Source organism: Vombatus ursinus, unplaced genomic scaffold, assembly GCF_900497805.2.
Source record: "Vombatus ursinus unplaced genomic scaffold, bare-nosed wombat genome assembly UNPS02004827.1, whole genome shotgun sequence".
Lineage (NCBI taxonomy): Eukaryota > Metazoa > Chordata > Mammalia > Diprotodontia > Vombatidae > Vombatus > Vombatus ursinus.
Window position 1 is genome coordinate 754592 of NW_020944605.1, and position 13563 is coordinate 768154.

Genomic DNA, 13563 nt, shown 5'->3' on the forward strand with positions numbered 1-13563 from the left:
CATCCATCCATCCATCCATCCATCCATCCATCCATCCATCCATCCATTCATTCATTCATTGAACCACATAGCAGTCTTTGTGCTTTGGCTATATAACAACAGACACACAAATACTCAAAGTTTCAGAAGAATTTGGAATATACAGGAAGAACAGCTATGGGGAGAAGCAAGACTTCCCTTTAAGTTAATAGGCTTTAGAGCTACAGGGTACTTTAGAAAACATGTAGTCCAACCCCTTACTGGAGAGATGAGGAAACTGAGACAGAGAGATTAAGTAACTTGCTTAAAGTCACACAAGTATATTACAGAATCAGAATTTGAACTCAGGTCCTCAACTTCAAATCCAGGGCTCTTTCCACTATACTGTGCAATCCAATTTGCCTCAAACTAGAGGAAACAAAGGGGAAATCACATGAAATAAGATTGGAAAAAATAAAGTAGTAGCACATTGTGGAAGGGATATGTATAGGAAATAAAAATGATAGTAGCTAAGTATGTATAAATTAGAGAAGGGAGAGGCAAGAGGAAAGAATATAATTTCAATAATGAGTAGCAATAAGGTCCTGACACGGGGGAGGAGTAGACATGGTAGACATTCCTGACATGGTAGTGGTAATGGAAAGAGAGAATCAACATGGGATATTATGGAGGTACAATTGACTGAACTTGGCAATTATTTGGATGTGATGAAGTAAGAGGAAGAGACAAAGACAACTCCAAGGTTCCTTTCCATTCTAAATCTAATCTCATGATCCTGCCATTAGAGAGTAAAGGCAGATGCTTCATGGAAATATCAGTGTGGCTGACTGGGATGGCGAGTATAGTCAGAACAGGATGATGATCTGAGAAAATATGGAAGGTTCCAGGAACAAAGGTCATGGTGAGGACAAAGAGGTAGTTGGGGACAGATGAGAGTGTGAGCAAGAAGGAAAGACAGGTGATTATGGCCAGAGAGGAGAATTTCAATTTGATCTGCAGTATTAGGAGAATTATAAAAGTTATAGTGCCTTGGAGGTAAGAAAGGCAATGACAAAGTCATAAGCAGAAAAGCAATGTTTTGTAAAGTCTAATCCATAATTCATGACACTTTGTCCCTTAATCTATTGTAAGAAACTTCACAACTGTTAAAACTTTCATTTTACTGAGCTTTTTTTAAGTGATTGTTTCTTCCAAAAGTCTCTACAGATTATGAAGCATGTGCTCTTTACATGAAGGAACACGTCCTATTCTACACAGATGTAGTACATACAAAGAAATTGTCCCTCCATATTCCCTTCTATAGCTCATGTATCTGTCAAGAGAGAATAACCACATACTTAAATATGTATTTATATATACATATATAATATGATTATATCTACAAAAATCTTTGAAATATTTATAAAGTCCATCATAAATAAATTTTTTCACTTTCATATTTCGTATCCATTTCTAGTTGACCCCATATTAATACTTGTTCTGATTTGAAAACTAATTCATGAAATTCACCTTTGGTTGACTTTAGCACCATTGCTTGGTTCTAAGAATTGTAATGAATATAATGCTTGTTAATTTTATATTCAATTCTACAGGTGTGATTTTAATGGGTGCATTGCACAGGGATCACTAATCCATTCACCTATAAAGGGAAGTTTTCAAAATTAATATCTCTGTGAGTCATTAAAAAGGATCTGGAATACTAAAAACAAGTCAAGTATATTCTACATTACCAAAAATGTTTATAAAGCCTGAATTTATAAACTATAATGCATGCAATTCCAAAAATAAAACATAGCACATCTACACAAATCCATATGAAGGTGTATATAATTTAAAATTTATTTTGTCACTGATAATTGGATAATGAATCTTTTTCCTTTCCTTCCCCTTTCTCCCTTACACATTATCAGGTAGAATTGTATATACAATTAAACTTGAATATTTGAAATAGATTTCTGTTTTCCAAACAAATAGTCAAATTCATGTTTACTATACATATTCTGGAGGAGTGATACAGTAGAGAGGAAAAAAATGGACTTCTAAATAATTTATTTCTAAGAAAATGTGAGTCATGTAGTTTTACTTTAGTGTTTATGCAGGCTATCAGATTATCATTTTGACTGCATAGACAAGCAAGTTTAGCTTGAATTGCAAAAAATCCAAATTTCCTGAATCTTTTAAAATTCCTCCTTCTCATCAACACCTATAAGGTCTACTAAATCTACATTGAGTATGGTTGTAAGAGTTCAGTATTCTAGGTTGTCACTTTCCTGGTTTCCAGGAGAAAGCATATGTCACTGAAGTAAACAAGCTTTTATTAAGTACCTAATATGTGCCAGGCACCCACCCTGAGTGCTAGGGATACAAAGAAAGGTCAAAACAGTCCCTGCTTTTAAAGGAGGTCACAGTATAATGGATGAGACAATATGTAAACTGAAACCTAGATTCTTCTGAAAAAGATCTTTGAGTTTTAGTGGACTGCAAGTTCACATGAATCAGCAATGATATGATATGGGAATGAGAGAGCTAAGGCATTTCTAGGCTGCATTAAGACGTAAATAGTGTACATGATCAAGGAAGTGACAGTTCAGCTGACCTGAACTGTCATATGATATATGTTCAGCTCTGGGCGATGCATTTTAGGAAAGTTATCTACAAGTTGGCGGCAGCTAGGTGGCTCAGTGAATAGGATGCTGGTTTTGGAATCAGGAACACCTGAGTTAAATCTGGCTTCAGATACTTAACTAGTTGTGTGTCCCTGGGGAAATCACTTAGCCCCTGTTTGCCTTAATTCACTGGAGAAGGAAATGGTAAACCACTCCAGTATCTTTGCCAAGAAAACTCCTTGGACAGAATGGTTGCTGGGGTCATGAAGAGTCAGACACGACTGAACAACAACATCAAATTGATAAGTTGGGGAGTGAACTTAGAGGGGAAACCAAGATGGTAAAGGAATTCAAAATGGTTAAATCATAGAATAATAGAATTGTAGAGTTGGTAGGGATTTTAGTGCCCATCTTGCCCAATCCATATGTGAATGTGAATCTCCACTATGGCCCTCCTAAGTGGTCATCTAGCTTCTGCTTGAAGGGGACCCACTGTTTCCTGTGGGGCAGCTCAATCCATGTACATCAGCTGGAGGAATTAGTAAGTCTGAAGAAGAAAAGAGTAAAGAGGGACATTATACCTCTCTGTAAGTATGTGAAGGGCTTTCATGTGGATAAGGAAGCAGGCTCGTTCTGTTTGATTCCAGAGGGTAGAACTAAAAACAGTTGAGTGAAAGTCAGGGCAAGGTAGGTTTGCTTGGCACATAGGTTTGATGCAAGGAAAAAAAATTCCTGATAATTAGAACTGCTCAAATGTATAATAGGCTGCCTCAGGACATAGCAAGTGATTCCTCATTAGAAGTTATTTTTTACAAAATTTGTTGGATATATTGTAGAGGAGATTCCTGTTCAGGTATGTGTAAATGGTGCAGTGGAGAGAGTGCTGGGGGTAGAGTCAGAAAGACCCGACTTCAAATCTAGCCTCAGATACTTACAAGTTGTATGACCTTGGGTAAGTCACTTAACCCTGTTTGCCTCAGTTTCGTCATCTGTAAAATGAGCTGGAGAAGGAAATGGCAAACCACTCCAGATATCTTTGCCAAGAAAACCTCAGAAAAGGTCACAAAGAATCAGACATGACTGAAAATGACTGAATAACAACAACATGCATTGGACAAGCAGGACTTTGAGGTCCATTCTGACCCTTTGCTTCTGTGGAACCCTTTCTGCCAATGAAATCTTAGCAAACTCAGTTAAGAGTGTCTGAGAAGTCTCATTCTGACTGTAAAGATTCCATTACCATGTCTGACCAATTGGACTCACTATGGACCAGATTTTACCTTCCAGGTCAAAGAAGACAGGCAGGAAAGGGAAAACGCATTTATTAAATGGTGACTATGTGCCAGGCACTGTGCTAAGTGCTTTACAAATATTATCTCATTTGATCCTTACAACAACTCGGAGAGGTAGGTGCCATTGTTATCCCCATTTTACAAATGAGGAAACTGAGACAGGAAGAGATTAAGTGACCTGCTCTAGGTCACACAGCTAACAAGTATCTGGAGTTAGATTTGAATTCAAGGCTTCCTGACTCCAAGTCCACTTTTCTTTCCATGGTGCAACTTAACTGCCTTTAGTATACATTAGAGCAGCCTTTGGGCCAGATATGGTAGTGCTCTAATCCTAGGTGAGAAAAGTCTGTGGAAGCCTCATCAACATGTAGAAGTATGAACCATTACATGGCCCCCTGTTGGAAGGGAGAAATTCTGTCTGGCATTAGGCCATTAGCCATTTTAGGAGCTATGGATTTGGGTTATATCTGTCAATTAAAGTTCCTGGACAGTCCACATCTGATAAATGAAAGAGTTAGATTCGCTGTCCTTTAAGCTCCCTCCTAGTTTCAAGCATGTGATTCTTGCAAATCATTAATTTCTTATAGAAACAGAAGTGACATAATGAGAGTGTGTGTGTTTGTGTGCAAGCCTCATGTTGTTGAGTTGATGCCGAATAATGTCTTCATATCTCTTAGAAAAAAAAATAAGATAAAGATATACCTTATCCCATGGATGCAGAGATGTTATAACTGATCAACTATCAAGCCATAAAGTTTGAAATACTTGCCTGGTAATGGGGATGGGTTTGTATAGCACACTCTTTTTCCTGGTAGGCCCTTTGGTGAAAAAGCACACATTTGTGTGATAGTTGGCTAAGAATAAAGCTTTGAATGTGAGTGATTTAAGTTAACTGAGCTATAGAAAAATCAAACTATGGCCCTAGTTTCATCAGTAAATTATCAATATGTCTTATAAATAGTTTTTTACCAAGGGAAATACATGCAATGCATTTTATCAAGTGTCATGACCATACAAAATGGAAGAGCTAGTAATAATAGTTTATATTTTGTTGTGTTGTTTCAGTCATGTCCAACTCTTCATGACCCATTTGGGATTTTCTTAGTAAAGATACTGGAGTGGTTTTGCTGTTTCCTTTTCCAGCTCCTTTTACAGATGAGGAAACTGAGACAAACAAGGTTAAATGACTTGCCCAGGGTCACACAGCTAGGAAGTGACTGACACTAGATCTGAACTCATGAAGATGAGTCTTCCTGATTCTGAGCCCTGTGCTCTATCCACTGCACTACTTAGCTTCCCCACAGTTTACATTTACAAGGTACTTTCCTTATAACAATTTGGTGAGGGAGTATGTACAAATACTATTATTCACATTTTAAAGATGAAGAAACTGAGACTCAGAGAGAAGTGAACTGTCTGCAGTCACACAGTTAATAAACATGATACGTGGAATTCAAACCCAGGTCTTGGAATTTCAAATAGTATACTTTTTTTTTTCTGCAGCATCACTTTGTTTAAACTGAATGAAAAAAAAAAGTTTTGCATGGACAATTCTTTTCATATCTAAAGTAGTTTGTAGGTGAAAATATTCCAAAACTATCTGTATTCTTCCCCCAAGGACCTATAATGTAACACTTGTATCTCAATGGCAATTAGACTTCAGTGCTTGGCATTTATCGTTCTTGTGATCAAACTGGATAAGATTTTCCCAGTAGCCACTGTTGAGTGTCCAGATGGAGGCAATTCATGTCGCACCAAGAAGTTCAGCTATTTTAATGAGTACTGATTTCAGTGAGAATTAAAAAACATACCTTGATAACAGATTCAATTCAACAAGCATTTTTTTTTACAAATTTACAGCATATTCTAAGTGCTGAGGATAGAAAGACAAAAAAGGAAACAGATGGCTTCCACCATTCATTTTGATGAAATATTTAATTTGGATGTACACTGCTTTGGTCATTAAGACATGGCTATACATGCCCATAACTCTGGCTTATTTTCTCCCAAAATATTTGGGTTACTATATAAAAAAAAATCCAATATCATATAGGGGCATGTGTCCTTAGGAAGAAGTGTGGAGACTAGACTTAAGGATATGTCAATAATATAAAATAGAGGAATGACCTAGAAGCAACTTCAAAAAAAAATTGAACCATATTTCATTGTATGTTTGCCTTTTGCTGGCACCCACATACCTTATTTCCTTGTACTTTCAACCAAGTTCTTAGTCATTTTAAAGAATGGATTCACATTAAATTACTAATATTTTCTAAAACATAATATCTAAATAAATAATGCACCTAGAAAAATATCTCAGTGTTGATTTCATACAGGTCACAATCTTTCAGCATCATTTGTGAATTTATAGGTTCCTATCACAAATCTTGTACCTCATTCTAAAAATGAATATAGCTTTTTAGCTGTCTGAACAAATTCTAACATATAGTTGAAATGTGCTTGAATGAAACAAATGGGGCCATTGATTTTCTTTGGACAGTTATTACTTTTCTTATTTATGCTTGAAATGGAAAATATATTAAAGATTGTACTGATAAGAATTTAATAGTATACAACAGTTAAACAGAGTATGGATAACACAGACACAGAAAGGCATGTAACTAACCATTTAGCTGTCACACTTTTGTCAACAGAACTTAAAATAATCAATTGTACAAATGCTTCATGACCTTCTATCACCTACAAGACTTAAATTGTTCAGGATCTTACAGGGTATATCAGATTTACAAAATGTTTTATTTATTAAAGATCTACTATCTTTTTTGGTAGGACTTTGAACCATACCCATAAATGGACTCTTGATAGAAAGAGAGAGCTGGTTCATCATTTTTTCATTAAAGCCTTGAAAGCACACATCCTCCCTGGCTTTCTTTTCCACCCTCAAGAGCACACAATACTACACTCTATGAAACTATGAAAGCACAAGCATTGTTCTTGGCATCGTCTCCCATTATGCATTTAAAGCAGGATAATGCAGACAATCACTCAGCTGAAACTGGCAGCATCTGTTATTGTTAGAAGAGTTTAATGATTAGAACAATGGATATGGAGTCAGACGATATAAATCTTAGATCTGACATTTATTAGTTATGTAAGTGTGGACAGTCTCTTATGCTTTCTGATCCTCAGTTTCCTCATCTGAAAATTGGGAATGATAATATTTGTACTATCTCATAGAGGAGGGGTGAAATAACTGCTTTGTAAAGCCTCATGCAAATAAATACCAGTTACTAATACTGATAGATGCAGATTTTTCATTATAGACACTTGGGAAGTTGTTGGAATGGACATATGGGGTAGTAGTTGTATGCTCAAGAGGACTGAAGGCCATATGTACTTCTTTCTGGTCCTGTCTCCCTGCCAAAAATCCATCCAGATGGGGATATGATTTTACTTGTGGGGGAAAAATCCACTCCATTTATTACATTAAAATCATGAAGAGCGTCCATTTATAGCTATTGAGATACCTGATGCCCAATGGGTTGGGCAGCTAACATCATTATTAACTATGGTACAAATTAGATTTTTTACACTCTATAAAAAAGGTGCTTTATCAACCTTGAGACAAACAGATAAGTGTAACTTGATGTCACCAATTCAATTATTTTATTATAGTATGCTATTTTATTTTGCAAAATATTAAGTGCTAGTTTGAGAGATGACGAGATAGTCACTAAAAGAGTGCTATAATTAGGCTTAGAGTTTACCTTAACCCCTTCAAAATTTAGGCATGTAGAAGTTTGCCAAGTGGTTCTGAGTGTCTACTTTTGCAAAATGTTACCATAAAGATAAAATGAAGTGAATGTTTTCCTGTTTTCCAGTGCAGAATGGCAAAGATGATCACAGAAAGCTTACCAGCAAAAGTTTCCACCTGGTGTTCAGATCTTCCAGACTGTTGAGGTTATATGGGGAAAGCTGAATGCCAGACGTTGTGAGCTGCCGGGCAAGGCCATTGACATGGTTTACGTTTTCTTCAAGAGGGGCGATTTCTCCACGGAGTGCCTGCAGGAAACAATCAAGTACAAGATGGAAAATGTAAATGCTGACAGCATATAGGTATGACTATATTGAAAGGGAGTAAGTTCCTGGGTTGTTCACTTAATGATGATACAGCAACAATAATAAAAGTCTCCTTAGAGGTTATGAGGAACTTACGGAGTGGTGAGATGATGCTAGATTTAAAAGCCCACCTGTTTCATTATTGGAACAGGAATATGTCAACTTTACTTTTCATAATAAAGAGGTACAATAAATCACAAAATATTGGCAGAAAAACTCTATACCATAAACATAAAAAGTTTCACTTAAGGGTTCTTTTTGTCATGTCCAAAAATATGATATCCTAGTCTCTTGATATTTCTGTCCATGTGATGATGATTTACGGAGATTCCCATGAGGCATCTCAGAGTGTTCCTGAAGCACTGTAGTAGGGCTTCTAAAGCAATGCATCATGACAATCTGTTGAGCAGAAGAATTCTATGCAGATTTGGGGAAGATATTACAATGCATCACATCTAACTCCACCATGGTGACATTTATGGATCTTTAACATGATACATAGTGTCCAAATGTACCAATGAGCAATTTCTAAGGGACAAATTCTCTCACTTAGAAGAACAGTTTGTGTAATGTAATGCCTGTGCACAAGGACAGCATAATTTACTTGGTGATATCCTGCCCTTGCTTGCTTAATATGGGGTGGGTGTTTCTTCTCTGTCTGATTCACTATATATATATTGACAAAGTATAGTCTATCCTGGACTTTGCTTTTTCTTTCTTTCTTTTTTTAATTGGAAAGAATCTCCACGTGTATTTCTAAAGCTGGATGGCATTGTCAAGTTTATTCTGGTAAGAAGTTCCATAATCAACATGTACCAAGCAGTTAGGTATTATTATATTTTAAATGAGAAAATATAATAAAACCTAAGAGTTTGATATACCAAACCAAAAATTAGACAGTATAAATGGCCAACTCATAATGAATTTTTTCAATGACCTTCTGGCTTCTCAAAATGAATATATCCCAAACTGAAATCACCACTTGCCCCACAGAATCTGTTCCACTTTAGGTCCTCTATTTCTTACATTCTCAGGTGTCCTCAATCCTAAAAAGGAAGAGAAAGGCCTTCTTTTGGTCTTTCTTTTTCATTCAAGTATCATTCTATTTTCCACTCTTTCATAACTAAGCTTCTAAAAAAGTTTACACCAGATGTCTTCATTTCTTTCCTACCTCCTTTCTCTTCAATCCCTTGCAGTCTGGCTTCTACTTAAGCTAGCTTTCTAATTACTAAAACTTCTCTTTCAAAGGACCTTAATGACTTAAACGACAAATCCAGTGGCTTTTCTCTCAAGTCCTTAGCCTTAACTGTAGCTTTTGACATTGCCAACTATCCTGCTTGGTCAAGCAACAGTTATGTATTAAGTGCTTACTGGGTCCCAGACACTAATCAAGGCTCTGGAAATATAATGACAAAATGAAATTTTATGCATCCAAAGAGCTTACATTCTATCAGGTGAGACAATAGGGATATATACTAAATAAACAAGGTAATTTTTGTGAGAAGAAGGGACTAGAAGCTGAAGGAATAGGAAAAACTTGATTTGAGCCTTAAAAGAAATGAGGGCTTCTGGGAGGAACCAGTGTAAAGGCTTGGAGAAGTGAGATGAGGAAGACAATGTGTGAGCAGGAAGGAAAGGAAAAAAAGGAAAAGGGTATTTATTAAGTACCCACTATGTGCCAGGCTCTATGCTAGGCAATAATTATCTCATTTCATCTTCACAACAATCCTGGGAGGTAGGTGTTATTATTATCTCCATTTTAAAGTTGAGGAAACTACAGACAGAACTTAAAGGACTTGCCCAGCATAACAAGCTGGTAAGTATCTGAGGCTAGATTTGAACCTACGTCTCTTGACTCCAAGCCCAGCACTCTATTCACTCTACCACCTAGGTGTCATACTGAGAAAGAGTTAAGCAGGTCTTTTTGGCTGGACCATAGTGTATGTGAAGGAGTATGTTTTATAAGGCTGGAAAGGTATATTGGGGCCAGATGTGAAGGGCTTTAAATGCCAGATTTAAATTTAAGTGTCATCTTCCCTGCATTAGGCACTCTCTCCTCTTCCACCCATCTTGCCTCCTTGGTGAACCAATTCAACCCTACCCCAACCTGCTCTCTTGAATCTCTTGCCTATTTAGCATATCACCAATTATGCCTAGCCAAACCTCAGCCTTGAATCACTCTCATTATTCTCTGCTTTCTCTCCCCTAAATGTACTGTTTAATGAGGATAGAAAAAAGCAAGCAACCATTCTGACTGGGTTAACTACAAATTTATGTTATAACTTCATCTGGGTCCTCACTGCTGCGAGGGAATCCTACTCTATCTCTTTTAAAAACTCACTATCCCCCTCTTTGCACACCTCTTCAAGACTCTGATAGCTCCCCCTACCCCTCTACTCTTTCTGCCAAGAACCTTACCTCATATTTTATGGGAAAAATTGAGGCCATTTGCTGAGCTTCTTTTTCTATCCTATCCTTCTATCCTCTTCCTCTTATCCTATTACTCAGAGGTCTTCTGCCACTATCTCATTCTTCACCTATCTCACATGATGAAATGGCTTTACTCTTTACCAAGGCTAACCCCTCCACTTGCTCAAGTGATAGTATTCCACCCCATCTTCTCCAACAGATTGCTCCCTCTGTTATCCCTACCCTTTCACATATTTTCAGTCTCTTGTTTACTGAATCATTCCATACTGTCTACAAACATGCTCATATCTTCCCTGTCCTGAAAAACCCCTTACTTAACCCCTCTAACCCGGCTATTGCCCTGTATCTTCTCTCTATTGCAGTTAAACTCCTCAAGGAGGATGTCTATAATAGTTGCCTTCATTCTCTCTCCTCTCAACTGTCTTCTTAATCCCTTAGAATCCAGCTTCTGACCTTATCATTGCATCAAAACTGCCCTTTCCAAAGTTACTGTTGGTTTCTTAAGTTGCCAAATTCGATGACTTTTTCCTCAGTCCCCATTCTCCTTGACCTCTCTTCAGCCTTTGGCACTGTTGATCACTCTTTCTTCCTTGATACTCTCCTTTGTAGATTTTCAGGAAACCAATCTCTCTTGATGCTTCTTCTACCTATCTGATTTGGCAAGTAAGATATCATTAATAACTTGGGAGTGAGCAATTTTGGTTGAAATGTGAAGTCAGAAGGCAGATTGTAGAGAATTAAGAATAGAATAAGTGGAAAGGTAGGGAATATCCCTACTGTAAATGATGTTCTCGAGGAGTTTGGCCACAAAAGGGAGGAAAGATATAGGACATTAGTAAAATTACCATCTATCTACAGTACAATTCTGCCAGAACGTCACTCTAGCACCTAAAATTCAATATGTACAATACTGAGCTTGTTATCTTTTCCTTTTTAATAGTTAATATTTATATAATGCCTTAGAGTGGGTAAATTGCTTTATAAGCATTATCACACTATCCTCACAAAAAATCTGAAATCTGGATACCATTATTATCTAGCTTGTGTGTTCATTATTTCTGTTTGTGGCACCATTGTTCACTCTGTCTGTCATTTTGAAATCTTCTATTCTTCCTCATCCACAGCCAATCTATTGTTAAGTCTTCTTGATTCTGCCTTTTCAATGTCTCTCAGCTCCATTTTCTTTGTTGTATTCTTACTGCCACCACTTTTGAGGGCTACGTTGTCACCATAAGAACAATCATCTGATTGGTGTCCTTGCTAATCCTGACCCTCCAAAATTTATTCACCTCTACCAGTGTAATCTTGTTAATATAGTAGCATCACTCCTCTGCTCAAAAATGTTACTTGGCTACCTTTTGTCAAGTAAATTTTGAACTCTCTATTTGGCATTTAAGGTCAATGACAATCTGGCCACATACAACCTGCCAAATTTTGCCTAATATCAATCTCCACCATATACTCTATAGAACTAGAGGGAAGGAATAGGATTTTCAGGAATGCAGTTTTGGGGATGATATAGAGAGAAATTTCCAAATAATTACAGTAACCGAAGCATGCAAAGAGGGTGAATTAGGAGGTAGAAGTCTTTCAGCAAATTCTAGATGACTACTTTGTGGGAATGTTGTTGAGGGAGATTCCCTCCCAGAGTTTGAAGGAATTTACAGGTTACACAATATGCATCTTTGAGGACTACCTACTAGTATCTGTAGGTTTGGCTACATGACACTTGTAGTGCCTCTTAAACCCAAGATTCTATTTTGAGTAAATGTATTTGTAACTTCTAATAGTTACAGCTATCTAATAGTGCCATGTCAATTACTTTCATTCTCCTAATTCAATTCGACTCAACAATTATGAAGTAGGAACTATATGCTTGTCAGCAGAAATATGAACACACATGTGAAACAGTTCCTGATGTAAAGGAGTTTACATTCTACTAATTATTTTTTTTTGCTCTTTCCTCTGGGGTAAACTTAGAAGATTGACGGAACTCAATAAGTGTTTAGCAACAACCTTTTCATTTACATTCTTTAAAATCTTGCTTGCCAGACCAACTGTTATCTTCATTCCATCTACTTCCTTACCATTTTCTTTAGACTTAGGTTCATTCTTCTCTTCACTAATGTTCTCCTTTACCCTGAAACTAATGACTGTTTTAGATTTATTTTGCTTACTAGAAAAATATTAAAGTGTTCTTAAAGAAATTTAAAATTATTTGCATGGCAAAATACAGTAAAACCCCAATTTGCATGAGGATAGGTAGCATATTGGAGAAAGAGCACAGGACTTAGAGTTGATAAGACCAGAGTTTGAATCCTGCCTCATACAGACACCAGCTGTGAGATGCTAGGCAAGTCACTCTCAGAAATAATATATGTAAACTGCTTGGTAAACCTTAAAGCACTATATAGATGTTACTTATTATTATTATTATTAACAGTAGTAGTAGTAGTAGTAGTAGTAGTAGTAGTAGCAGCAGCAGCAGCAGCAGCAGCAGCAGCAGTAGTAGTAGTAGTAGTAGTAACTGCAAACCTGAAAATACTTGTGACTATAATTTGAAACATTGTTTATAGAAGGCTGGGAGATAGGATTCTTCAACCAAGATTTGATAACCTCATTTAGTAGCAAAGATACAAAATGTCTCAAAAGAATAATCTTTACTTATAAGTCAGAGGTAGTAAGGAGTGAGATGTAATGATGTGGAAGAGTAGGGTAGAAGAGGAGGTATGTGAGTAAAGTTTTGCTTAGTTACATAGGGTATTAAAGTGATGACTTTTCAGTTTTGGAGCACTCAGGGGACAGCAGAGAGTAGACAGAAAACCAGGCACTGAACACAAATTAAAGAAAGGAACATCTGAAGACAACAAAGATGAAGTTAACTGACTACATTTTCAATAACGTAACTTTTATATGGCATTTTAAGGTCTGCAAAGTACTTTACAAATACCATCTCATTTGATCCTCATGATAATCTTGGGAGGTAGGTGCTATTATTATTCCCATTATACAGATGAAGAAACTGAGGCACAAGGCTAAGTGACTTGTCTAAGGACATGGGCTATAAGTGTCTGAGGCCAGATGTGAACTCAGGACATCTTAACTCCAGGTCCAACCTTCTCTCCACCTCACCACTTAGCTATCTTCACATATATTGCTGGAACCTTATGTAAATA

General features: G+C 36.8%; 1 protein-coding gene across 2 annotated transcripts in view; it reads right to left on the reverse strand.

Moving 5' to 3' along the window:
• DMD (dystrophin) overlaps positions 1 to 13563 on the reverse strand; it is a 2133690-nt gene that overhangs the window by 352135 nt on the left and 1767992 nt on the right. For both annotated transcript variants that reach the window (XM_027841994.1, XM_027841966.1), the window contains one exon: positions 7754 to 7900. In XM_027841994.1, the coding sequence (XP_027697795.1) occupies positions 7754 to 7900 (147 nt within the window). The remainder of the gene's footprint in view (positions 1 to 7753; positions 7901 to 13563) is intronic.